Here is a 25,364-nt window from a genome sequence, read left to right on the forward strand (position 1 = left end):
GCGAATTAAGATTCGTAAATATTTTTAACTGCAATTTTGAGTCTTAAAAAACTCAAGAAACGATTTTGTTTTTGCAGATTCAGAAAAAAAATAATCAAAAGTTTTATATAGTTCCTCGAGTTCCTCAAAACAATGAGGCTGTTTAAATTAACGTTTCATAGAATAAGTATGAATTAACAGTAGCTGAATTCATTTAAAAGAAACAAATTTATTACTTTTCATTTTAAATTTTTGACACTGATGGTGTAGTAAAAAAAACTCCCGGGTCCCGGGAATTCCCGGGAAAATGCTAAGTTCAACTCTCGATTCCCGGGAAAATGAAAATCTCGAGAAACGTCACCCTCTAGTTGTATTTGAGCATCAAATTAGTTTCATTTGACCTAATGTCACCCCCTCTAAGGGGTGAGATTGGGTCAATTTTCAAACTATTGGCATTTAAGGTAGTGTTCATCAAAATCCACCATTTTTTTATTTCAAATAAACTATTTTTGACATTTGTCCCGCAAGCTTATGTGAGCTTCAAATTTGGCCTGCCATTCAAAAACCTTGAACACTCCTGATTTATAATATAAAAATCACAACACATTATTCATGAGCTTGTTATTGTTTCTTTTTTGTTTGTTTAATTTAATTAGATATCGTTTATACTAGAAGTTTGAGTGGTTACCGAGGATCTTTTACACTACATGTGTTTAGTATAGTTTGACTATAAATCGATAAGTTTTTTTGCTTGGTTAAAAAAAAAATTATCTAGGATTTTTGTTGTACTTTTGCAAGTTTACAACATATTTTCTTGTTTCCTTCTATTTGATTGTGCAAGCTAAAGCGCAAAGCTTTCTTAAACATTTGATCTTTGGATAATGTTCTTAACATACTAGAATGTTGCATCTACCTCAATAAATTATTTTTGATAATAACGATGAATGTGATTTGGTAGTAATGTTCGTTTCTAATAATCTTTGCCATTATAATTAAGTCTCATTTATGTATCATTCCCATTGACAGCTATCAAAGTTTTTTTTTTTAAAATGAATTCCAATACGAACCATCCCGGCACGGTATGATAACTTAAAAGTTGGCATCCGTTCCAATTCACTAATCGATTTGCGGATCACATTCCAAGTACACCGCTCGAGTGCCAACATTCTAACCGAAAATTAATCCGGCGCTGCATCCTCTGCACATCCGTCACGTGATCTTCACTCCGAAGTTGCCCATATTCTAGTGATTTATCCTATAAATATCATGGATCATATGGTTTGGAACCAACAACGTGAACCACCACAAAGTCCCAGCGTTTTTTTCCCCCGATATTTATAACATCCAAGATACACACATATGGCGTCATGGTCTTCCCTTTAACTAAACGGTAGTTGATGTTACGTAGGACGATTCTGGGTGTGACGCAAATATCGCATCAATATGTTTGATATACCTCAAGTTACGTAAAATCGTGGCGCTTGCTCGAAAACTTGAAGACTTTATCTGGCACTGTCTATTTTGAGAATTCCTCGAACAAACGGCTGGATGGCGTTTCAAAACGTCCACCAGACGAGATTTCTTTTTTTTTTTTGTGTGGGTTAAACTGTCCCACCCAAGATTGACAGCTGTACGATAGCTGAGCCGTCTTCAGATGACGTCCACAGGCCATTCATACCTTTCTGACCACCTGTTGCGGTTGCCAAACTCACTGCGTGTGGGCGACCACAGCCCTACCGAATTGACTCACCTGTTCACTGAACGAGACGCGCTTCTTCATGAACGGAATCTCGAACGTCTTGGCCTTGGGAATCCTCCAAAACGCCGGCCGCTCGTAGGCACGCTGATCGCATTCCATCTTCGAGACACTGCTTCCTCTGACCACCCTCACAAAACGTGACACTCTTGACTGTCAACAGGTAGGACGAGACCACCTGTAAAATCAAACAACCAGATTGAACTTGAACTGTGCACGAAAGGGTGGTGGGACGGACCGACCAAAAATTAATCAGAAATTGAAACACCCTGAGAAAAGTTGAGACCACCACTTTCGGGACGTTCAGTGACACTATTCGGCGCGGCGCGTATCGACTGCAGCCAGCCTACGCCGAAGATCAACGTTGGGACAACCAGCGGGGTGGTGGGACGGATGAGGTTCGGAAAATTCGCGCGCGCTTTTCGAGCTTGAAAATGTGTTGGGATATTAAAAAAGAACACACACTATATTGTTTAAAATAAATCAGAGTCCGGTTAACGACAGAGCGCGAAACACAACAATCGGGTAGGATCAGCGGGTTCACAATGGATGTTGACGGATGATCTGAGAGAATAACGACACGGCGGTGTTCTGGTGTTTTGCAGGAGGGAAAATGGGACGCGAACGCGGGAAAATTGGGAACTCTTAAATGGGCGTTGAATATTTTTTACTATTTTAGTCAGGGCTGTGGAGTCGGGTAGCTTATGAAGCGACTTTGACTCTGACTCCAACTCCAGCTCTCCAACAATTTTAGCAGAAAAATCACCGATTGAACAGTTTATGTATTATTTTGCTTGTTTTTTTATATCTTAGTATTTTAATATTTTAGTATTTAAGTATTTTAGTATTTTAGTGTTTTAGTATTTTAGTATTTTATTATTTTAGTATTTCAGGATTTAAATATTTTAGTATTTTAGTATTTTAGTATTTTAGTATATTAGTATTTTAGTATTTTAGTATTTTAGTATGTTAGTATTTTAGTATTTTAGTATTTTAGTATTTTAGTATTTTAGTATTTTAGTATTTTAGTATTTTAGTATTTTAGTATTTTAGTATTTTAGTATTTTAGTATTTTAGTATTTTAGTATTTTAGTATTTTAGTATTTTAGTATTTTAGTATTTTAGTATTTTAGTATTTTAGTATTTTAGTATTTTAGTATTTTAGTATTTTAGTATTTCAGTATTTTAGTATTTTAGTATTTTAATATTATAGTATTTTAGTATTTTAGTATTTTAGTATTTTAGTATTTTAGTATTTTAGTATTTTAGTATTTTAGTATTTTAGTATTTTAGTATTTTAGTATTTGAGTATTTGAGTATTTTAGTATTTGAGTATTTTAGTTTTTTAGTATTTTAGTATTTTAGTATTTTAGTATTTTAGTATTTTAGTATTTTAGTATTTTAGTATTTTAGTATTTTAGTATTTTAGTATTTTAGTATTTTAGTATTTTAGTATTTTAGTATTTTAGTATTTTAGTATTTTAGTATTTTAGTATTTTAGTATTTTAGTATTTTAGTATTTTAGTATTTTAGTATTTTAGTATTTTAGTATTTTAGTATTTTAGTATTTTAGTATTTTAGTATTTTAGTATTTTAGTATTTTAGTATTTTAGTATTTTAGTATTTTAGTATTTTAGTATTTTAGTATTTTAGTATTTTAGTATTTTAGTATTTTAGTATTTTAGTTTTTAGTATTTTAGTATTTTAGTATTTTAGTATTTTAGTATTTTAGTATTTTAGTATTTTAGTATTTTAGTATTTTAGTATTTTAGTATTTTAGTATTTTAGTATTTTAGTATTTTAGTATTTTAGTATTTTAGTATTTTAGTATTTTAGTATTTTAGTATTTTAGTATTTTAGTATTTTAGTATTTTAGTATTTTAGTATTTTAGTATTTTAGTATTTTAGTATTTTAGTATTTTAGTATTTTAGTATTTTAGTATTTTAGTATTTTAGTATTTTAGTATTTTAGTATTTTAGTATTTTAGTATTTTAGTATTTTAGTATTTTAGTATTTTAGTATTTTAGTATTGTAGTATTTTAGTATTTTAGTATTTTAGTATTTTAGTATTTTAGTATTTTAGTATTTTGGTATTTTAGTATTTTAGTATTTTAGTATTTTAGTATTATAAAAGTAAATCTTTCCCAGTTCCTGAGGGGAACACCCTTGAAGAGTATCGGGGCCGGCATTTACAAAGAGGATTCAGTGGCAGTTTCATTCTCAACTTAATGTTAACATGTTAAGGTTAATGTTAACATTCCATAGGTCGCCTCCCTAAGGTGTCGTGATAAGGTCCAGTTTGTGACGATACACTACCTTCCCTTTACTAAGCAATCGATTCCAGAAGAGAAAAGATCACCAGTTGTGTTGGTCCGAGCCGGGATTCGAACCCCGATCTACCGCTTACGAGGCGGAAGCGTTACCACTGGGCTACGTGGCTCGGTCATTTTAGTATTTTAGTATTTTGGTATTTTAGTATTTTAGTATTTTAGTATTTTAGTATTTTAGTATTTAAGTATTAAAGTATTTTAATATTTTAGAATTTTAGTATTTTAGTATTCTAGTATTTTAGTATTTTAGTATTTTAGTATTTTAGTATTTTAGTATTTTAGTATTTTAGTATTTTAGTATTTTAGTATTTTAGTATTTTAGTATTTTAGTATTTTAGTATTTTAGTATTTTAGTATTTTAGTATTTTAGTATTATAGTATTTTAGTATTTTAGTATTTTAGTATTTTAGTATTTTAGTATTTTAGTATTTTAGTATTTTAGTATTTTAGTATTTTAGTATTTTAATATTTTAGTAATTTAGTATTAGTATTTTAGTATTTTAGTATTTTAGTATTTTAGTATTTTAGTATTTTAGTATTTTAGTATTTTAGTATTTTAGTATTTTAGTATTTTAGTATTTGAGTATTTTAGTATTTTAGTATTTTAGTATTTTATTATTTAAGTATTTTAGTATTTTAGTATTGTAGTTTTTTAGTTTTTAGTATTTAAGTATTTTATTTTTTTTTTATATGAAGCAAGTCTTGTTTTTTTTGTATTTTTCTGCGCGGAAAATTTTTTAGTTGACAAATTTTAATGACGCAGATAATATTTGGTATTGATTTTTAATTTCTTTACAACATTATTTTATTTAAAAAAAATAACATAATTTAACAATCCCTCAATTTTTTACAATTTTCTTATTCATAAATTTCCTCTCTAACTCACATACCGGCTGCGGAAGCCGATCGAGGAGCACATTAGCGTTGGTAGTAGAAATTCTCAATGAAAATTTTGCTACGCAGGTTCGACTTGTGCGCAACTCAATGGGAGTTGGTGAATGCTACACAGCAGCGTCCGCTAATTAGAATGTGGCAAATGATCCCGAACGACTGGCGTGGTGGGTTAGAGCTCCGAGGTGATCGTTAAGGTATTTATGACTTTTATTGAGAAATTTTTGTAGCAAAAAGTTCAACTTTTTGTTTTATAAATTATTTTATCAGAAGATTTTGAGATGATTTTTTGAGGAGTTGTTAATTATTTTTTTTAAAAGCTGCTGTCTTAGAACCCTAACCACATTAATATCTCCTACGAGTTGGTTACACTAACACACTGAAACCGTAACAAATTTGTGAAAAAATGGTTCATAAAATTCGGGCTCACGAAAGACGCTTTTTCGAAACTTGACATTGGGACCGTCTCGTTGCCGCCAGTTTTGATATCTTGCACACACACACACACTCTTTTGTCTCGGTGCAGAGGATTTTCAACGAAAATTTGCTGCGTGTTTTTGTTTATTTTAGCCGCAGAGTTTACACGGGGAAGGTCAAGTTGCGGTCTCAACGATGTTTAATTGTGATTAAAGTTAAGTAAAAATAAATTCACCCTTTAGATCTCAGTTTCAGTAGTTTTCTTTGAAGTTAACGTGTACGGCCGATCAGTTAATCATTTGATCATTTGATCATTTGATCATTTGATCATTTGATCATTTGATCATTTGATCATTTGATCATTTGATCATTTGATCATTTGATCATTTGATCATTTGATCATTTGATCATTTGATCATTTGATCATTTGATCATTTGATCATTTGATCATTTGATCATTTGATCATTTGATCATTTGATCATTTGATCATTTGATCATTTGATCATTTGATCATTTGATCATTTGATCATTTGATCATTTGATCATTTGATCATTTGATCATTTGATCATTCGATCATTTGATCATTCGATCATTTGATCATTTGATCATTTGATCATTTGATCATTTGATCATTTGATCATTTGATCATTTGATCATTTGATCATTTGATCATTTGATCATTTGATCATTTGATCATTTGATCATTTGATCATTTGATCATTTGATCATTTGATCATTTGATCATTTGATCATTTGATCATTTGATCATTTGATCATTTGATCATTTGATCATTTGATCATTTGATCATTTGATCATTTGATCATTTGATCATTTGATCATTTGATCATTTGATCATTTGATCATTTGATCATTTGATCATTTGATCATTTGATCATTTGATCATTTGATCAGTTGACCAGTTGTTCAATCAATCGATGTAACGATTTTCAGTTGCTAAGTTTCTTTTCAGTTCATTCAAAAACAAAACAAAAAATGTTTATTTTTTCATTACTTTTTAACGAATTTTACTTTTCTTCTCTTGGCTTCAATTCAAAAACGCTGACTAACAATTTCAGACAAGTTCATCGTAAGGTGTCCCCTCTGCCGATTTTTTTTCCCACAGCGTGGTTGCAAAAATAGATAATTTAGTATTTTGGTTTAACGGACGGTGAGACATTGAGGCACGCGGTAATGCACTGCGCTTTACTCCCTCTAATTGCTCACGTATGACAACTGGGTACACACGCGAGGGTGACGATATTAAATTGTTTTGATTTTTCGGCGGTTATTTTTAATTTATTTTTTTGTGTAGTGACTCACGCGGGTTTTCTAGCCTGCACAGAGGACGCTTAAGACAAATTTGCGATTTGTTCGTATTGGTGTGTACGAGGATAACGGTGTTTCCTTCTTACATAAAATTATTAAAATTATCTCTATAATTATACAATATTATAAATTATAGCTTTTTCTTTCACGATGAGATACTAAATCTTGGGGAAGATTTTCTGGATGGATTTTTTTAGGGTTTGAGGGGAATGTGATTAGGGAAGAGTGGAACTAAACTCCAAAGTCTTGTCGTATCCGGCCGTTCTGGCCTTGGGACCTCCCTACTGGTACTGGGAGTAGTCCGGTCGGACCTTCTGGGGCTGAGACTGGATGCGGGGCTGCTGGTGCTGGACCGGACCGGACTGCTGCTGGTACTCCGGGATGGGCTTGGGGATCTTGACGACGATGTCGGTGGGCTGGCGGCTCACCTCGGCCTTGAAGCCCTCCTTCGGGTCGGCGGTGTAGGTGACGGTCCGGATGAATCCGTCCGAGTCGACCACGGAGTAGCTGCCCTTGATCACGTTTCCTTCGCGCTGCTCCTTGCGGTTCTGGTAGTTGGTGAACTCGTCATCCTTGACGTCGAAACCGAACTGGTACGACGGGTTATGCTGGGGTTTTGGGGAAGAGAAGGACAAACTTAGAATCAGAGGAAAGTGCTTTTAAGCTGGTAGTGCTCTGAGGCTAACAATAAAAAAAAAACAACATCAATAACACCAGCGGGAATCGATCCCGTGAGCTTTGAATTATCAGGACCGCGCCTTCACAGTATCGGCTATCGAGTCTCTTTTGTAGAAAGAATCTCAACTTTGCATTGGTGAGCGTGGATCGATAAATTGAGAGCAAAATCCTCTTGAATAAAATCGAGTTCATTTTACTCCAAATCATCTGTTGTTTCTACAAAGTAACAACCGCTCGGGTCAACAGAACATCGACGCAACCAACATTAATCACTCTTCAAGCCTCGATTTAATCGATACCCAATCGATTATGTCACTCGTCATCGTTACCCTTTCGACACCCAAGCCAACTGCCCTAAAGCTCACTTCTCGTGACCATTTTAATGCCGCTGCTGCAGCTGATCAAAGTGAACAAATCTTAAGCCCAACAATCGGGTCACCACCTTTCACTTGCTCCAATTTCTTCACCGCCGGCAGCGCTGACTCCAGCTCCAGCCGGCCACTATTTATTTCTCTCACTTACGAGTCAGTGAGTATTTTATGGCTTATTATTCACCTGTTCGCTGTTATATCATCGCCAGAAATCATGTCGAACCCATTCATGCTCGTTGTTGTCTCCATTATTTGCGGGTCGTTTCCTGCTGTGCACTTGTGCAGTGTTGCGTGATTCAGGCAAGAGAAGAAAGAGTGAGGCATGTGTCGAAGGATGCAATTTTGTGCATCGTGATCGTTTTATTGTCTTATTTTTTTTTTGCTGATGCTTTATGCAACCGATTGCACAAGTAAACTTGAACAGGTCGATGAATCAAAACTTTTTGAGAAAGAGCTTTCAAGCTGAAACATTAAAAAAGCCTTGAACTTGAAAGAAGATAAAAGAGAAAAAAAATGAACGGGTATGTTTTGAGTGTTAAAATAAAATAAAAATTAACAGAGTTCAACAATTTAAATTCATCATTCCCTTTCAAAGAAAATGGCAAAGAGTGTCACATGAATTATGCCCCTCTTGCCGTGCAGAACACGTGGTCGCTCGTGGATCAATTTAGTAACTGCTGCAGCGAGTTGCAGCGTCTAATTTATTGGCTTAGAGTGGCTAACCATAGCAAAAAGTGGGAAAATAAGAGAAGCGAAAATCAAACTAGTTCAAAATGGTTCGAAATTGGGTGCGTGCACGCGCAGATTGACGCAGTAATAACGCACAATTTTGTGTTTACGGGGCCACGATTGCGAGTCGTTATTTATGGGGGTAATTAAAAAATTGTGGCTTGTGGCATTTTTTTCTCGATTGGAGTTGAGTAATATAATTAAAGATTGTGTGAGAAAATACTTGCTCATGACAGTATCGTTTTAGAAAGAGAAATTTAGATTAAATTGAATTACAACACTTTGTGAATTTTGGTGCAAATTCATGTTTTAACTTTCATGGTTTTAGTTAGAAAACACTCACCCTAAGCATTTGAAAGTGAAATGTCCAATTGCGTAATTGGAAAATTTGAGCATAATTTTCTTGTTGGACAATATTTCATCAATGAAAATTCGTGTTGGATTTTTCATCAATTTCAGCAAGAACCTTCTTATTTAAATCTGTTCTAATAAGATGTGATCTATGAAATTTCTAATTGATGCCAGACCAGATAACTATCTTACTGGATCTTTCTGGACATTTTTTCTAATAAGCATTATTTTCTAATGTGAAAAGATTTGGAGTAGTTTTCTTACTTCAAGTCAAATACATTTCAGAATTAATTTATCAGTAAGCTTAATAAAATGTTCATTATACAGTTCTAATTAAACTCAATATTTAGAATTTAGTTAGTTTTGTTGACTTTTCAACGCCCAGAGCTAGTTGCTGTACATTTGCATGGAAAAAACGGGGTTCTTCTCATTTCAAATTATTCTATTTTCTAGCTGCTAATATGTCCAGATTGTGCTTTGGGCCACAAATGAAGTGGGCCAAAAACTGTTTTTCTTATTTTATTATATTTTTAAGGGTTTTCGTACAATAATTTTCAAAAAAAATATCATGGTCATAACTGAAAATATTTAACAAAATTATGTAAAAATATTAGGCAAAAACATTTCAGTTTTAATAATCTTAGCGGCAACACTAGAATTTCACTAACATCGAAAAAATAATAACTCTTGTTGTGTTATACTACCGTAAACAGGGGTGACTTTGATAGGTTTGAGTTTTTTTTTGCGCAAAATGAATTATACTATATGTTCTATTAGAGACATACGGAATGGTTTTGAATCCTACTTTCCTTGGTAGATAAGTTTTCCAAGTACTTAAACAAATCTTAAAATTTTGAATAGTTAGTTTACATTAATAAAGAAAATGTTGAAGAATAGCATTGTTTTAATAATCTTAAAGTGTCATAATTGTTCAATTAATATGAACAATTTTCCTCTAGCAGAAGATAAAATAGTTTGTAAAGAATACATTTTATGTGTTTTGAAACTCGATTAAAAGAAAATAATTTATGTTCATTTTCAGTAGAATAAATTTCATATGAAATGTGAAAACTTTTTATCTGTGCTTCGAATGCAATTTAAAATGCAATTTAAATTATTAATTCTACAGCAAAATTGGTTTGTTTTAATTTTAACCAAAATTCTGATATTAAAAAAATTTACGTAATATTTATATGTATCTTGTTGAAAGTTTATAAAGTTAGTAAACCAAATAAAAACATTGTTTTTTTATAACTATAACAGCAACCTTAGAGGTTTGGCATGTAAATAAAATTTGAACAGTTCAAATAAGAATGTTCACAGCAAATATTTTGTTTAACACTATTAAAAAAAAACAAAATATTTTTTCAAAAATAGTGCATGGACCAAAAAAATAAAAATATTAAAATATATTGAAATAACAAGTCATAGTTCCAGCATTTGCATGGAGAAAGTGTTTAAAATGCATTTTACACTATTTCAGTTGTATTGCAATCATTAAATTTCAAAAAATTAAAGATTGGACGAAAACAAAAATTTTAGCGAAAAAAAAAACTTAAACATTCAATTTTTTTAAAAATTCAAACGCTTTTTAAATTAACTCAAACATGCTAAAAGTGATTCTAACCGCAGGGAAACGCATTTTAATTGATTTCAGTTGATTGTATTTAAATTTCCATTGAATTTTTGAAGTATTTTGGAAAAATATTTTTCTGCCCTCTGATTTTTCGGGTCAATTTTGAAGTTAAGGGGGGGGGGATACTTTAAATAAAATTTGTACCAGCCTTATTGATATTTCGAATTTTCTCGAAACAGCACAACAAAACCTTTTTGTAAACTCGCGATTATTCGTGATGGTTACAAGCAAACCTTATTCATATGCTTATTAATTTTTTTTTTTTTTGCAATTTTCTGCTCTACAACTTTGTAGAACATTGTTATACAAAGTTACAAAAAAAAAAACACGAATTTTTAAAATGAATAAATGAGAAAAATACTCTTCTGGGTTACTGCAGATTCGAAAAATACTATCATGTCTCACAATTTTATACAGTCGAGGAAAAAAGGCAGTGCTTCTGACACTATTTAAATATTTTTTTCCAATAAAAAAAAAAAAGTTTGTTTCCGGAATTCGGAGTACGTCATTGAATCGGACGTCCAACTTTACATACATTTACAGGGACTTTCTTTTGACACCAAATTTATATCTCATCACCGTTTCCGGCTGCAAATCATTGAAAAGCACCTCTTTTTCGCATGTTCAAAAATGAAAGGTTTCGTACCGTCCCTCCGTCACGAGACAAAAGTTATCCCTTAGGGCAAAGTTTTACGCAAATATAAAAGGGGTCGAGGCAACTTTTCACGATTTCGTGTGAGTTGTCCTTTTCCCAAAAATAAACACAAAAATGTAAGAATTTGTTTTTCTTGGTGGATTACTTTATTATTATTAAAAATGCTAATGTTGAATGCAAATAGTAGTTTATGCAACAAGTTGCAAAAAGAAGATTTTTTCAGCACGAGTCGTACATTTATCCAACGAGGTTTACCGAGTTGGATAAATACGACGAGTGCTGAAAAAATCAAGTTTTGCAACGTGTTGCTTACAACATTTTTTGCAATTCCGAAAAACGCTTCTTGAATGGAATTTTAAGTCGAATTTTCATGTATTTTGTCAATAAATCGTTTAAATCAAAAAAAAAAATGTTGAAAAGTGTTACTTTTCGAAACAAGTGCTGAAAAGTTCAACTTTTCAGCACCCATTTCAGCATTTATGTTGAAAAGTGTTGCTTTTCGATTTTGTTATTTTTGGTACAGAAAAGTAGGCTATTTCGTCGTTTAAGTATGACAGGAAAAGTAAGTAGTTTCACGACGGAATTGCAAAAAATGTTTTTTTATATCATAGACTTTGCTGAAAAACCTCAACATAATAACAAATCTAAAAAGATTCACCCATCAAAGTTCACCAGGAGGAAGCTTTTCAACTCTTCGAATTCACCAGCTCTTTTACGCCTTGACCTACCGTAACAAACCACCTGGGCCGCTGGTAGGTTGTCGGTGGTCAGTTTATTAGACTCCGTTATCCAACCATTTTTCACTTTTTCTCTGTTTACATCGCGTCTTCCCCCGAGCAATCAATTTGTAAAGCTTGTTTACAGTTCATAATTAGGGATGCATCATTTCGATCGACGCTCACGGAAGACTCATAAAACTTGTCTCCAACTCCAACTTTATCCAAACGGGCGATCAATTAAGCCGATGCAGCGACGCCTTTGGTCACATAAAGTCAGGACCCAGTGCCATAATTAGCTCGCACATCAGGTTTGTGCACTTTCTGCATTGAAAGTTACGAGTCAAGTTTCGTAATCCGTCACTAGGGGTCAACGTACAAGTACCGTGACCGAACTGGATGCTGTGTGTGTTGGACTTGCGAAACTGGTTCGATGCAAAATGGGTTTGCAATCATATGACTTAGTGCTTCTTTGTGGTCAACGGAGCGATTAAACCTGGTCGTCTTGGGGTTGCAGTTGCATGCGGAAGAGATGCTCTAAACTGGACCCGTCTAGGAAGTTGCCCCTCCCCAAACTGACCACAACCCCTCTGGGTGTAATCGAGACCACTTGCTTTTAAAGGTGGCGATTAATTTTCTACAATGCTTTTCATATGCTAGGAAACTGACTATATTCCAATCTTAGCTGTAAGCCCTTCGACACCGTGCCCAATTGGTCCACCCAAACGAAATCGAAAGTGTGCAACCCCCCTTGGTCCCTTGCGGACCAATCTGGGATGGCCGCGGTGGCAGGTCTAAACTTACGTCATAGTCCTCTTCGTCCTCCTTCTGGCCGCCGCCGAGCGACTGGTACTGCTGGGCCGGACGGGGCTTGGACACCTTCAGCTGCTTTGGCTGGGCGTACTGCTGCTCCTGGACGTACTGGATCTATTTGAGGCGGAGGGAGTGGGAGGAAAAGAGATTTGGAGGTTAGGTTACAGTAGGGCACGTTGGGTCCGGCCAGAGTCCGGGTGAAGAAGTCAATAAATTAGCAAAGCGGAAGTTCGTGTCGGAGAAGATAGGATTAGAGAGAAGAGTAGCTAGATTGGTGGAGTTGGTTTGAAGAAGGTGAAGCTGGAAGAAATTGTCCAGTTGAAGAATTGTTGCTGGTGTTTTTGTTGTTGATGCTGTTGTTGTTGTCGTCGTTGTTGCTGTTGGGGATGTAAGAGTATTTTGATTTGTCCATGTCCACAAAAATGCATGATTAAATAATGTCTGCTAGCAGGTATAAAAATTCACTCGTTTCGTAAAATTAGGAGACATTTTGCGCAAATTTTATTTTTTCGAGGTTGTATCCCCCTCTTCCCCTATTCCAAAATTCCCTAAAACTCAGGAGGCATAAATAATAATAATGGCTAAAATTAACATTTTCATTGGAAAACCTTGTAATATCGATTATGTACTAGGTATATATTGAATAATGCTTTATTATATATTTCAATCAAATAAAGAATTTTTAATTTATTTACACATTTTGAACATTGAGAACGCAGATGAAAAAAATGAAAAAAATATATGTTTATAGATTTATTGATATTTCGTAAATTTTTTATACAGTCCAGATTCGATTATCCGAAAGCCTTGGCAAAATTTCACTTCGGATAATCGAATAAAAAAAATGAAAAAATAAATGAGCTTTAGTATGTTTTTTAAACTACCCCTGATCGCATAAATGTCTCATATGCATTTTCATTACTATTGAGTTGTGGGTGCAGTTTGGTTCAAAATCGTTTGCTCCTTCAGAAAAGCCTCAACATCCAGTATATTGTTATAGAAATCAGGAAGAAATCATTTTTTTCTCGTGAAAACTTAACACATCGGCTTATGTGTTGGACAAACATCAAATGCGTTTTTCTCAGCTTGCTGTTTTTGCATATGGGACATTTCTGCGAACATGGATAATCGAGGCTTTAGATAATCAAGTCTGGACTGTAGTAGTAAAAGTGTGTAATAAAGCATTTTGTGTCACACTTTGTCGAATTTTTTTTTTCTAATTCCAGCTTGAAATTGAGATTTGTTTTTATTTTTTATTGCTTTCTAAGATTTTATAAAATCATAATATAATTCCCAAATTAAAAGCGAAAATTATGTTATCATTCACAGGTCGGTCGTATCCCGTCTATTTTGCAAATTTAAACAAAATGTTTTCTAATGATTTTGATAGAAACTTGCTTGCTTACTTCCCATAAAGTTATTTATTGCTTGATATTGATTGAACCGCCAAAGTGCGCAGACATGCCAACATTAAGTGCCTGATGCAATTGATTGTCGTTTCTCTATTTGATGTTTGAATTTCCGTTCTAAATTTGTTATTGGAAAAAAATTAATTAATATTTATATCATCATGAAGATGATTAAAACATAAAAAAATCATCAATTTTAAAAATATTTAAGAGGATTCAATTATTTTCATAAGTAGGTATTAACTCTGAACGAGTTTTTATTTATATTGTTATCCCCAAATTGCAACATCTTTTGCTTCTTTTTAGATTTTTGCATATCATTTTGTTGATATTTCGTAATTTTCGAATTTAACATGATTTGTGTTAAATAAGCATGGATTTATTGATTTTTCTTAATAATCTAAAAATATATGACATTGCTAATGTTGAGCATCTCATTTAAAAATACTCCTTAAATATGATAATTCTTCCACATATTTTCCTGAGCATACATTTTAAGAACATTGAGATGCTTCAGGTTATTTCCATGTAAAATCAATCTCCCAACTTTTTCACCTCCACAAACTGTAAAAAAAGAGAGTCAAGCCCAAGACAAAATATCCAAAAATCATTATGAATGCTTCATCGTTAAAAGGGAGACAAAATTGCTCATTTTGTTGGATTTCTTCACAACACAGTAAATTGGATGGTTGAATATTAGCTTTTTTACGATGTAATTTTACCTGAATTTCTGTTGAAAAATTGTAATTACAGGGAAAAATATGTAAATTTACACATTTTTAGAGGCAATATCACACTTTTTCAATCATCACAAGATGAAAAAAAGTCTGTCTTAACAATTATGCAACGTCTGAAATGTCAAATAAGTGAGTTTTGTTGTGAAATGCAGTGAACTTTAAACTAAATTTGCACCACGTTTCAGTGTTTTTGCATGCACGCGGTTGTGTGTTTTAAGAGCAGTCCTTGTCCAATTAGTGTAACTTGGTCCACAGTGTGACAGAGGTGCACTACAGAGGTAAAGAAGCACATGCTACTCGCTTTTCTTTTCCCAAACTCACTTGCTGCGGCTGATATTGTGGCTGGTACTGAGGCCGAGCCGGTTGTTGCTGTGGCTGCTGGTACTGCCGTTGGATCTGTTTCAAGGGGAAGGATTGGGAACATTTTCATAACCCGTAATTTTCACGAAATCACACGTCTAGAGTCCGTTTTTCACTAAACACCATCACTTCTATTCCAGGTCACTGAGCTCCCGATCCTGATGGAGTTTGATCTTACCTGATCCTGCACATTATCCCGCACGCGGAGCTGCTGACCCTGGCTGAGGTACTGCGGCACGTGCTGCTGCTCCTGGGCGCCCTGCTCGTAGATCGGGGTCGCATCAGCCCGTTGCTGGGCCGCTCCGCCCTGGGCTCCGGCTTGGGACGCAATCTGCTGGTAGTACTGACGCAGGTAGGCAGGATCTATGGCTTGCTGGGGGAACGCAGAGGCAAGTCCTGCGCACAGGACCGACACTAGCACTATCGCACGCATCTTCACGGATCTAAACTGGTATCTCTCCCGAAACTAGGTTGGCAACACTGCGCTCTGATGTTCCTCCCAGAAAAATATTCTTCACGTTATATCTCGCACACACTATCACTGCCACCCTATTGCTCGCGACGGCAATAAGTCCTCTCGTCAGCTGTTGAACAACTTCTTCAACACTTTAACCAAAACACAGACAGCTGTTTGCAAAAAACTAAATCGTTAAACACTCTGATCACCAGCGCAGCTCGGCGAAGGTGAGATCTACAGTGAGCTACGGCTGGAATGGACACGCTGACTTTTATACACTCTGGGCCGACCGAGGGGGCTGCACTTTTTCGGCTAGCCGACCCAGGTGGGGCTCGAGCGTTGACGAGCGCGATCGTCGACGGTTTGGAGGCTCGGTCCGGGTAGGCCCCTTTCCAGACGGTCGCTAGACGGCCGGCGATGACGATCGGCTAGGCGACGCTCTGTGGGATTCAGATTTGATGGCATACGGTGATGTTTCGTGAAGTTTTGAGGAAATTAGTTTGGAAAACTGTTATTAAAAATATGTTTGAAAATTATTCAATTTTAATAAATTTATAATTTTGAATTAGACTTCTAAGTTATATGTGTTAAAATGTGTGTAATGATTTTACTTTAAATTCAAAACGAAGCTGACAAAGTTTTTTTTTATTTCAACTGTGCACTTGGGTGACAAAAACATGGTCACTATTTTTCACCCACATTGATTTTACAGGATCAACATTTGTTTTTATTCTAAAAAAGGTGATGTTTGGTACTTTAAACCTCATGCTTCCACTTGACTCGTCTTGAAGCGCAAATATGAGTTGCACGGTATTGTCATAAATTATACCCGTACTCCATATAAATACAACAAACTTATACCAAATCAGTTAAATAATCATGTTCATTAGAGAAGCTGATTAATAACAAAAACTTCATGACTCACAGAAAAAAATGTTTGGAAAATTCTAAAATTCCACTAAATATTTGATTTTTTTTTTGAAAATTCATTCAATTGCTTCTTCTCTAGCTAAAAGGCAGTCACAATTATTTTTTTAAGTTTATCTAAACGTAACTCTTCTTGATGTTAAGTCAATAAACTGGCTTTTTATTAGCAATAAAAGTATTGCAACATTATAATCTTTTTTCGGATGAATTAATCCAATGACCTATTCCAATGCCCAATAAAAAGTTTAATTGGAAATCATTTCAAAGCTTATGTCGTTAAATGTTAAAGAAATAGAAGAAAAAAGTCAGAAAGATTCAAAATTGCTTAATAATAGATGTGCAAATAAATAGATCCAAAGTACATCCTTTTTCCAAATTTAATATATTTTGATTAGATTCAATAATTAAAATTTTAAATCACTTTATAATTTTTGATAAAAGCACGCTTTTTGAGTGATAGACATTTAAAAGTCAATTTCGACAAAAATAAAAAAAAATTCATGATCTCTAGAAAATTACAGATAATTGAACATATTTTTTGAAGTAAAAAAAGATCAGACATAATTTTCTGATAAATTGAATAGTTCGTTGCTGAGATACGAACAGGTAAAAAAAGATTTAATTTTTTTTATTTGACTTTCTACCACCAAATGTTGAATTCCCAAAATATATGAACCAAACTAATGAAAATTAAGAATCAAAACTAACCTAACAATTCAAGTTTTAAAGAATATTTGTAAAAAAAAATTGACTTTCAAAATCAAGAGGCGAATTTTCAATTAAAATCTGCAAAATTTTATTGGAACATCTTGAAATATAATAAAACATTTGTTAACGGCGTTGATTTTAATTATGTAGTCAATTTGTCATCATTTATCCACTCACGATAAAAAATCTTGAAACTTTAGTGAAATTTTAGACTCTTTTTGAAAATCCACTACACGCGAACATTTTTTTTATGATAATTTCCGTAAAAAGTCAAAGCAAAAAATGTTCGCGTGTAGTGAATCCTTAATAACAATAATTGTAAAAATTCACATAATCCATATTTTAAATTTCAAATTAAACTAGCACAATTTTGAATTTCAAGCAAAAATAATAACTTTTATAACTTTTCTTGATGTACAGTGTTTTTTGTTTATAAATAAGTTTTTAATAGAGCTTTTGGGTAAGCAATATTTTAATAATTTTATTGTAATATTTCGTTTACAGTCATTGAAAGAAATATTCTAATGTATTTAATATTAGTTAATTATTTAAAGTAATTAATCATTCTTATTTAAGTAATAAGATGGAGTAGCAACTGCGGGTGGGCACCTATGCTTATGCTTATGCTTATTCTTATTTAAGTAATAAGATTTCTTATATTTTACAGTCCAAAGGTTTTGAGCTGCTCGATCTTATTTTTCTAAATTTTATTTTTTGTATTTTTTTTTAATCCGGCTGAAATTTTTTTGGTGCCTTCGGTATGCCCAAAGAAACCATTTTGCATCATTAGTTTGTGCATATACTTTCCCATACAAATTTGGCAGCTGTCCATACAAAAATGATATATGAAAATTCAAAAATCGGTGTCATTTGAAGGAATTTTTTGTGTCTTCGGCAAATTTTGATCAACACTAACATTTCAAAACGGCGTAATATTGAATGTTTGGCTCTTTTAAAATGTTAGTCTTAATTAAAAAAATCGATTTTTTTTAAATGATCGGAAAATTTTACGAATGTTTCTTACTCTAATAATGAAAATCGGATCATTAACGACTGAGATATCGACATTAGAAAATGGTGGGTAGTTGGGGTGAGACTTAGAAAACATCAATTTTCCTGTTTTTAAACCTCTGCAAAATATAGGTAATTTTCTCAGCTTTTCAAAAATATTCTTTTCAAAAGTGGGCAAACATTGGCACTAATATATAAAAAAATTAACTGAGACTATTTTTTAAAAAATTCACTGAAGTACTTTTTGATTGCAAATTCGATTTTACATCGAAAAATGAAGTTGACAAAATTTTGCGACAATTATTTCGATTTTTTGAAAAATTCGGTATTGATTGAAAAATTCATAAATCGGTCAAAGATTTTTTGCCAGCTCTGGAAATTTCTGAAAAGTTGGCATTTGATGTCCCCTAAAACATATCAGAAAAAAAATTAAAATATTGTTTATTTTTTATGCAGATCAAGTTTTTGTGACAAATAGTGAAATTAAAAATCACAATTTTTTAACCGTGTATTATTTTTTTCAGTGTAGTCCTTATCCATACCTACAACTTTGCCGAAGACACCAAACCGATAAAAAAATGCTTCAAAAGATACCGATTTTTAAATTTGTATACATCATTTTGGTATGAACAGCTGCCAAATTTGTATGGAAAATTATATGAACAAACTAATGATGCTAAACGGCTTCTTTGGACATACCGAAGGCAACAAAAAAGTTTCAGCGAAGGCACCAGAAAAGTTTAAGCTGGATTAAAAAACACAAAAATTTTAATAAAAAAGACCGATTTAGTTAAGAATTGTTCAATACGATTATCCGAGGTCCCATACAAGCCTTCGAATGATCGATTCTAGATTGTACCACGTTTGTATGGAGACTAGGGTGCCCAAAAAAATGACCCCCTGCTCCACAAGCGGAAAACGTTTTTTTCTTGGGTTATATTAAGCATCTGTGTAAATTTTGAGCGAAATTGGATGAGATCAACCCATTGATACCCGAGCTTAAAGTTGGTGAAAAAAAATTATTTCATACAAATATGACTTTTTTTCAAATCGCTAATAACTTTTCAGGATCGAGTTTCACAGCTTTGGAATGTTGTAAAAAGTTGTAGAGCATAAAATTTTCAATAAGAATCTCACTTTTGGGAATATTGGGATGGAAGTAGCGCACCGTGAAGACCAAACCGTAAGAAACTTGGGTTTTCCATACATTTTTTAGATTTTTCCCATACAAACTTCACCTCCGAGTATCAATGGGTAAATATAGACCGATTTTGCTCATATTTGGCCCAGAGTCCTAAAATAGGTCAAGGAACAATATTCAACTTGTGGAGCGAGGTTTTGAAAAAAAGTCCCATATTCTGGGCACCCTAATGGAGACTTGTATAGACGAAACAATTTTGCTAAGTAGTATTTTGTAAATAGAAACCTCACAGAAAATTAAAAAAATACAAAAATGAAATGTCAATAAATACGTTCGTTTTGGTGGAAGATGTATGTATGTATGTAATTTGTAAAGATGATAGATGAATTAACCGGTTTTTGCAATTTCAGTTTCCAAAGGAGATTTGTATTTACGATTGGCAAATCAGGTGGGAAACAAATGCTAATAACCCGTTGAACTAAATGACTCAATCATGCTTCGCTCAAAGTTCCGGCTCAAGATGCAAATGTCTCAATCGCCACCGTTCGGTGACTTAGCATGAACTTTAAATGAACGGTTAAACGCGCAACCACTTCTTGAGAACAAATACCGACCAATTCTGTTAGAATATCAAGCCACCTTTCTGCCTGCAGGCTTAGAGTTGATTTACCAACCAGCCGTCAAAAATTCCCACAACACCAGCCTCGAAAAGCTTTGCTGATGATGATGAAGGGTTAAGACCGGCAGCGATTTTAAAACAATTCTCTGGCACCCAGAATCGCGTGATCTTCTTTTGGGGGGCTTGGAACCAAAGTCTGTAAACCGCCGATGAGATTTGCTTTGCAAAATGTGTTGCCAAATCTTGGGGCTGTGATCTTTGGGGTTCTTGAAATTTTCCGCCTATGGGCTTATGTAAGTCAACTGTTTAAATAATGCTTGAATTTTTATTTTAATTACAGCATTTTTAATTTTAAATGACTGTTAAAGGTGCTTTAGGGCCGCGCCCTCAAGTTGTCATGTTTTACGCGTAAATGCCACCAATAACTCTTGCGTTCAAAGAATGACTAACTGAGTGTCAGCCTCCAATCTATCTAGGTTCAAAATCAGTCACCATTCCCTACACGTGTCGCCTGTACCAAATTCAATGTCTAGAACCCCGAGTCCATTCTTTCGCAACTCCAAGATATTAAGTGTTGTTCAGCTCTGGTTAACGCGTATGTTTTATGACCATCTAATAAAACTTGGTTCCTCGGAGCGATTCTTGGGCACATTTTGAAAGTAGATCCCCGTGTATCACATATCTCACCTCGGTCGGCTGGAGACCACATCAACGGTCTTCAGTTCCATCTAAGCTCTGGCATAGTCCGCTCACTTCGAATGTCCCACGGTTTGCGGCGTGGTGAACTGAAGCCCAGCTAAAAGGGTGAACTAATTGATAAAGCAATCGAACCCACACGTTCCAACGCAAAACCACACCTTCCTCCAAAGATCTGGTTGCTGGTATGATTTTAGCTGACTCAGGTTGACATCGAACGAATTTGGCAATATCTTGAACCAGAGCGATCATAAAGATCGGTTTTGCTAAACAAATCGATCAGGTTGTTGAGTTGGTGGCTTAGATACATTAGTTTCTTCTTGGGAATAATATTTACAAGAAGAATAGAACCAAGATGTATCGTGATTTGATCGTGAATACATAATTTAATAAAATTGTGTCTGTTTGGACACTGTTATGACACTAATCCAACATAAAATCAGCAGTCATAAAACCATCTAGCTTAACATCTCACTCATTTTCAACCCGCCTCACGTCAGTTTGAGAAATCCCAGATTTTGCACCTTCATAACCCGAGCAATCTCCGCACAAAAGATTAACGAAATGGTTATTCAATTCGTATTAGGTATTCCTGCACGAGAGTTCCTTTGTCCGGCGCTCCAGTAGAAAGTAATAAAAACAAACGCTCCACACCGTATCTACGTGACAGTTGCCCTCTGCATTTCCGTCACGCCAATTTACGAGGGCTTAAGCGAGACCTGAATTCGCACGGAGAGGTCTCCACAGTCGTCCACCGGAGTTGCCATCATAAATCAGGCCGGCACTCTGGTGCAGCTCGAAAGGACAACTTGAACTCACGCTGCTGCAGCTCCCTGAAGAACCGCCACACCACCGCCAAGGGGTCAATCTCGCCATTCCGCAGTAGTTACGTAACTCGAGTTGAGGCTGTGCAAAAACGTAAAAACAAAACATATCGATTCTTTCCTCAGGTCTCAGGCCAGGTGTGAGTCTAGGGCTCGTTTTGATCCAACGAACTCCACTGCGAGCTTAATTTTATTTTTTTCTCACACACGACGGACTCTACATAATCGTGTAATCATAAACGGCCAAGTCCATCATGTCTGCGGTCCACCGACCAAGACTCTTGCGACCTATGTTGAGGGCGAATTCTGCGCAAAATTTCTGCGTCACTGCGCGATGTCTGCAGAATCGCGCGTAAGTGGCCCAATTGTTGAACCAGCACCAACGGTGCCTGTAAACTGTGCCAACAGTGGATCAAAAGCAACGGCATCCACCCTGAAAAGCAGCGACTCCGCATCAATTTACGTTGCTCGTCTGTAGTAATTGGATTCGATTTACATTATGCACCCGCGTCGTTCACATGGTCTGTGCAAAACTGCACGGCTTGCAAAAGTGCCAAAAACAGGCACACTGCTTTCTCATCAGTATGCAGTGCATTGGCTTAATGGCAGCTTAAACGCGTGGGGTGGCTTAATTATTCCCGAAAAAAAACGGCTACGTCATGGTAAGCAGCCGGTAATGATATGCTTATGCGCTGAGATAATGGTGTTTGTATGCAGCTATTTAAACGCGCGAGGAAATAAAACACAGTTGAATGCACTTAAAAGAGCGACTTTTAGAAAACATTGCCAAACAATCGTATACTTGCACTTTTTTCGGATTCCATTATTGTCTTAAAATCTAATTTCATAAAATTTAGTGAAAGCGATTCAACTAGAAATTCCATGCGTTGATTATAAAAAAAAATGCAATTGCGTACCAAATCCACCTGTCGGTAGTTGAGGTCTACCTCACACGATTTTTTTTATCAAGCAAATATTTTGTGAACACAAGAAATTCGAAACGACTTGTTGAAGCAAAACGACAAAAAAAACAAATTCTCGATAAAAAAACGAGTAGATCATTTTTTAATTCTGAATAAAAAAAAACCACGTGGATATTTTTATTTATGAGAAATACAAACTCTATTCGGAAATGGGCCGAGATCTGACGCCTATTAAAAATCATTCTCACATCAACTTAAAGTAGGTCAGGGGTTCCCAGAAAATCTTTTTAAAGAAAAGAAAAGGATGAAATTGAAAAACATGTCCCACACTTTCGAAACAGTCATTATATTTTTGGTGAATAAGAAAATCAAAGAAAAAAGTAAATTAAAAACTGAGACTGAAAATATATTTTTAATGATTTTCCTATTGTTAGTGATTTTGAATGCATTCTTTAACATGATTTTTGATATAAAATGAATGATTTTTCTTATAAAATAATGAAAAAAAAAAAAAACAATCAATGAAAAAATTAAACCGAATTTGAGAATTAATTTATATTCTAATCTTGCGACTAATCAAATTATACTTTAATTTTTGATTTTATTCCAACGTTTATTTGTTAATGTTCGAGCCGGGGCTCGAACTTGTGCCGGACGTTGGAGGACAAGTTGGACGTTGGCACAAGTTCGAGCCCCGGCTCGAACAGTTAATAAGAAATGAGTAATTTTCGAACCACAGTCTGCTCTAGATTATCCAAAGCCTCGATTATTTTTCGTATTTTTTTATTTCTTGCTTTAAACATCAAATTTGAGGTCTGCAACCCCATTCTAGTCAAACTTGAATGGTTGATGCCTGTGAATAAAAAAAATAATTTTTTTCAATATGTTATCATCGCTATTTTGGCCGCCATTTAAAAATTCCAAAGTTTAAGGGTCATACTAATGCTCCACAATTAAAAATAAGACAACGAAAAGAAACATATTTTTTTCGTGATTCGATTATCCGAAGTGAAATTTTTTCAAGGCTTTCGGATAATCGAATCTGGACTGTAAGTTACAGTCTGTAATATAAACCAGATTTTTTGATCTCAAACCCGAAAAAGACGGAAGGGTTGAGAGAGGGTTCACGAAGTCTAAGTTATTTCGAGTAAACTAAAATGAATAAAAATTACCGTGCTTTCCTTTCTTCCTTTCCATTCCTAAAGCATAAGCTTTTTTATATTTTGAATTCGTTGCATTCGGAATCATTCTAACGAAATTAAAAAAAAAATATTCATAGACAAGACCGTTGCAAATATTTTTTATGTTTATGTCCTTGACTCTGACCAAAGTCGAGGTGGAAATAAAAAAGTTTAAAAATTTAATTTACGAGCCATGGTTTCAACATTTGAATTAAAAACAAGTGTTTTAATAATGGTTTATGCAACAAGTTGCGAAAACAAGATTTTTTCAGCACGAGTCGGTAAACCTCGTTGGATAAATACGACGAGTGCTGAAAAAATCAAGTTTTGCAACGAGTTGCTTAAAACATTATTTGCAGTTCCGAAAAACGCTTTCTGAATGGAATTTTATGTCAAACATCTAATCCACATACACATGTTTAGTAAATTCACCGTTCAAAACAAAACAATACTGAAAAATGTTACTTATCGATACAAGTGTTGAAAAGTTTAACTTTTCAGAATTGGTATTAAAAGGTATTGAAATTCAAATCAGTTATTTTTGGTGGGGAAAAGTAGGCCGTTTCGTTTCTCCAGAAGGACAGGAAAAGTTGACAGCTTTATTGTCTGAAGCTTTGAAAAAAATTGCAACGGTCTAAGTAAATAACATTGCCAAAAATAAACTAAGGGAACTTTTCGTGAAGGACCTGGAAAGAATTTGCCAGTTGGCCAAATATTAAATTGAAGAAGTTTGCCGATTGTTAAATTTTCTTGTTTTGTGTCAATTATTGCATTACTTGTAATTTATTTTTTCAAAACAATAGGGATAATATTTTTTGTTTTTGAGCCAGAAAAAATTATGCATTGTTAGATTATATTTTTTTCTTATTCATCTTTAAAAAAATCCAAAACAACAGCCTTGTAATTAAACATATCAATGCTGGAAAATAGATACCCATTTGTTGTAATTTAACAGCACTTTCTTTTTTCCAAATTTATTTTAAACTCAAATTTTCAAAACTTTCATGCACTGGATTAATACAAATAAGAATTAAAAAACGATAGTAGTTTTATTTGGCTGCGAAAACATATAAAAATTATAAAAAAACATGTTTCATAATTATTTGCTGAAATTTGTTATTCTTTAGTTTAAATTTATGGCTAGGATGTTTTAATTAAGATGTTAATATTTTAAATAACAAAAAATATATTTTAAAATGAAACTTTTGCTCCACATAATTGAAAAAAAACCCTTCCTGGTCTTATCAGGTTTGAAAATTTCCTTTAATATTACATGTTCTAGCATATTTACAGTTAAGCAACGAAAAAAAGCAAAATTTTAAAACTACTTCCGTATTTTCTTCGTTCAAATTGTTTTTTTTTTGAATATTACATAAAGGTTATGTTGACACCGAATTCAAAACCTTTCTAATTCAGTTTGCAAATTGAAAACACCAAAATTACTCCTTAGGATAAATTTTCAAGCAAATCGAAGTTTGTTCGGGGCAACTGCTCTGTGAGTTGGCGATAAACTATGTTAATTCTGTACAATTATGTGTTATCAAAAAACATGAACATTAATATCTCATTTAATCGGTAATTTTTTTTATGTATCCTCAATAGGGTGACAATAAAAAAAATCAACATCAGGGAATAAGTAACTGAGCCAATTTTGAGCCAAATTGGTTTAGGTTGAGGGATCACTTTTTATCGTTGAAGTTAATATGAGGAAATCAAAAA

At 33.9% G+C, this 25,364-nt stretch overlaps 2 protein-coding genes across 4 annotated transcripts in view; both read right to left on the reverse strand.

Annotated features, from left to right (window-relative positions):
- LOC6048137 (PDZ and LIM domain protein 3) overlaps nucleotides 1-2,276 on the reverse strand; it is a 69,667-nt gene extending 67,391 nt beyond the window's left edge. Inside the window, exons 1-2 of one of the 2 annotated variants that reach the window (XM_038260237.1) lie at nucleotides 1,978-2,276; nucleotides 1,730-1,913 (exon numbers count right to left, since the gene is read on the reverse strand). In XM_038260237.1, the coding sequence (XP_038116165.1) occupies nucleotides 1,730-1,837 (108 nt within the window). In that variant the 5' untranslated portion in view covers nucleotides 1,838-1,913; nucleotides 1,978-2,276. Of the gene's footprint in view, nucleotides 1-1,729; nucleotides 1,914-1,973 lie in introns of both variants that reach the window. The other variant, XM_038260238.1, reaches the window with a different exon arrangement.
- Nucleotides 2,277-6,389: 4,113 nt separating this feature from the next.
- Nucleotides 6,390-15,860, reverse strand: LOC6048136 (cuticle protein 21). 2 transcript variants are annotated; one of them, XM_038265428.1, is made up of 4 exons: nucleotides 15,337-15,860; nucleotides 15,120-15,194; nucleotides 12,644-12,766; nucleotides 6,390-7,311 (listed from the first exon to the last, which is right to left on the reverse strand). In XM_038265428.1, exons 1-4 carry the CDS (start codon nucleotides 15,589-15,591, stop codon nucleotides 6,985-6,987), a joined length of 780 nt encoding a protein of 259 aa, XP_038121356.1. In that variant the 5' UTR covers nucleotides 15,592-15,860; the 3' UTR covers nucleotides 6,390-6,984. The 2 variants fall into 2 exon arrangements, with proteins under 2 accessions (XP_038121356.1, XP_038121357.1); XM_038265429.1 differs by lacking the exon at nucleotides 15,120-15,194.
- Between the last annotated feature and the right edge of the window lie 9,504 nt (nucleotides 15,861-25,364).

Source organism: Culex quinquefasciatus, chromosome 3 (assembly GCF_015732765.1).
Source record: "Culex quinquefasciatus strain JHB chromosome 3, VPISU_Cqui_1.0_pri_paternal, whole genome shotgun sequence".
NCBI lineage: Eukaryota > Metazoa > Arthropoda > Insecta > Diptera > Culicidae > Culex > Culex quinquefasciatus.

Coding starts and splice junctions, on each gene's coding strand:
- LOC6048136 (XM_038265428.1), bottom strand. CDS start 15,591: ATGCGTGCGATAGTGCTAGTGTCGGTCCTGTGCGCAGGACTTGCCTCT. Junction 15,195..15,336: donor GGGATAATGTGCAGGATCAG/GTAAGATCAAAC, acceptor CCCTTGAAACAG/ATCCAACGGCAGTACCAGCA. Junction 12,767..15,119: donor CACAATATCAGCCGCAGCAA/GTGAGTTTGGGA, acceptor CGCCTCAAATAG/ATCCAGTACGTCCAGGAGCA.